Source organism: Arachis stenosperma, chromosome 5 (assembly GCF_014773155.1).
Source record: "Arachis stenosperma cultivar V10309 chromosome 5, arast.V10309.gnm1.PFL2, whole genome shotgun sequence".
NCBI lineage: Eukaryota > Viridiplantae > Streptophyta > Magnoliopsida > Fabales > Fabaceae > Arachis > Arachis stenosperma.
The window spans coordinates 76667856-76670673 of NC_080381.1; the positions used below are offsets into that span (position 1 = coordinate 76667856).

The 2818-nt window shown below is 44.4% G+C and overlaps 1 protein-coding gene across 1 annotated transcript; it reads left to right on the top strand.

Annotated features, from left to right (window-relative positions):
- The first annotated feature begins 392 nt into the window (after positions 1–392).
- On the top strand, positions 393–878 carry LOC130980913 (uncharacterized). The gene has a single exon (XM_057904557.1). The coding sequence runs from the start codon at positions 393–395 to the stop codon at positions 876–878; it is 486 nt and encodes a 161-aa protein (XP_057760540.1).
- The last annotated feature ends 1940 nt before the right edge of the window (positions 879–2818 follow it).

Sequence of the window (2818 nt, forward strand, 5' to 3'; positions counted from 1 at the left end):
TCCAACTCAAGTGGGTATCTATATATTTTGTTAGCGGTTGACTACGTGTCAAAGTGGGTAGAAGCAATACCTACCCGCCTTGACGACACCAATACCGTCATTTCTATCATTAGGAATAACATTGTGTGCCGTTATGGGTCGCCACGAGCAATCATGAGCGACCAAGGATCCCACTTTTGTAACAGGAAGGTAGAGGCATTGCTCAAGCGCTATGGAGTAGTGCACAAGGTTGCCACCGCTTATCATCCGCAAACCAGCGGACAAGCGGAAGTGTCTAACCAGGAGATTAAAAGAATCTTGGAGAAGGTAGTTAATCCGCAAAGGAAGGATTGGAGCATCCGGTTAGGAGATGCACTATGGGCGTATAGGACGGCCTACAAGACTCTGTTAGGATGAGTCCTTTCCGGATTGTCTATGGAAAGGCATGTCACCTTCCGGTGGAGATTGAGCATAGAGCCTATTGGGCGGTAAAGCGATGCAACATGGATTTAACTGAAGCAGGAGTGGCCAGAAAACTACAGCTAGAAGAGCTCGAGTGTTTGAGAAATGAAGCATACGAGAATGCCCGGATCTACAAGGAAAAGACTAAAGCATTCCATGACCATCACATCCGGAAAAAGGACTTTCAAGAAGGTGATGAGGTGCTCCTCTACAATTCAAGGCTTCGTTTCATGCCTAGCAAGCTCCGCTCTAGATGGGAAGGACCTTTCAAGGTAAAAGAGATAAAGCCCTATGGAGTGGTGGAATTATTTGATCCTAAAAGTGAAGCAACCTTCAAGGTGAATGGACATAGAGTGAAGAAGTACCATGGCTACAAGCTCCAAAGAGAGCTAGAGGTGTTCCTAATGGGGGATGCACCTCAAGAAGAAGATGTTTGAGCGACTGACTGACCGTCCAACTTAAGGACGTTAAAGCAAAGTGCTTGGTGGGAGGCACCCCACCGTGGTAAGATCTTCCTTGTGTATACCATCTTCTTTTTATTTAGATTTTTAAGAATTTTGTGATCTCTTGATGTTGTTGATTGCTTAGGAATTCTAGTTGTTGTCATTTTTGTTGGTTAACTAGCATGTTTAGATAAATTTCATCATTTTGGTATGGATGACTTGTTGGAATAGAGAGAATGCTATGTTTTGAATGATGCATGAATTTGTGAAGTGTTCTCTTGCATGCTAGCTAAAACCCCTACCAAAACAAAAAAAAAAGAGAAAGAGAGAAGAAAAGAAAAAAAAAGAAAAAGAAAAGGCAGTTCGGGAACCGGCGCACCAGCGCACTGCTCGCGTCCGTGCCGGTGGTGCATTCCTACCCTTGGGCCAAAAACCCGAGAGTCATGCCCACTTTGTGCCCGTCTCATGCCAGCCTCTGCGCGCCAACACACTGCCTGCGTGCGCCCCGATTGTATGACTGACCTCTCTGATACAAATTCCAGAGAGTTGTGCCTACTCTGTGTCCAGCCTGTGTTCACACTGGCGCTTCTGCGCATTTCACGCAACCGCGCCGGTCTCCAACACTATCATGCACGCGTCAGCGAAGTATGCGCATCCGCGTGCCTGAGCTGCACGCCAACTCTGGTATAAAAACCAGAGAGTTATGCCCCCTCTGTGCCAGAAGCACATCTGCACTTGCGCAAATGCGCCAAGGACGCGCTTGCGTCCCTTGATCTTCTCTCATCTGTGCATCAGCGCACTGCGCGCGCTCGCGCAAGTTGCGCGATTCTGCTTTAAAGCTACGCGCCCTGCTTCTTCTCCCCCTTTCAATTTTCTTTCTTCACTCCTTCTTCTTTCTCCATCATTTCTCTTATTCTCCTCTCCCATACTTCACCATCATTGTCTCTGGCTACTCACCGGCGACCACCACCTTCTCCGGTGGCACGACATCTCTTCCCTCTCTTTCTCACCTTCAACAAGAACATTAACATTGTTCTTTGGCACACTACAAGGTTCTACTTCCTCCTTATCTCATCTATTATCTTCTTCACATCATTTTCTTTTTCTAGTTAGATTTTTCTTGTTAACTTGCTTAGTTTCTTTCCTAGTTACTTGTTATAATACTTGTTCTTTACTTGTTTGTTTTTTCTTTTTTTTTTTTGTTTTTTTTTACCATGGATGTTGAATTTGAACTTTGATTACTTTGATAGATCTTTGTGATGTTAGTGTGTGATGATTGCCTCCATTTTGGGTTCCTAAGTGGTTAAATATCTCTTCAACTGTTCATTGCTTGCTGATTGCACGCCAAGTGTTCGAGGAAATGCACATATGCCATTTTGGGTTATTCTAATCATATCTCTTCAATTTTGTGCTTCCTCCTCACTCACTTGCTCTCTTCTAAGTGCATTGAACACACTTTACTTACTACTTATCAATTAGATACCCATTGGATATGACTTGCTCTTTGTTTTGGATGCTTGAGATCATTCCTCTGCATATTGCATGCTTTACCCCCTCATGCATCCCATGCCAAGTGTTGTGACCCATGCTCATATGACTACTTTGTTATACTATTCCTTTGGGCACACAACCCACTTACATGTTTAATAAGTTGATACTTTGGGTTTAACAATTTCCTTCTTGCCCTTCCTTTTTAGGATGGTCACCAAGAAAAGCAAGGAGAAAGCTTCAAGGAAACCAGCCGCCAAGAGGGCACCCCCAAAGTCATGCTCTAAGGCGCAATCTTCATTAGGAGCCAAGCCTCTATTTAAAAAGGCAAAAGCGCCCGCTCCTATTGATGATAATGAAAAGAGAAAACCGGCAAAAGATCCTTCAAAGTTCCCCAACCGCTTCTGTGAACTTATGTTCCCCCTCATGGTTGAGAGGAACTATCA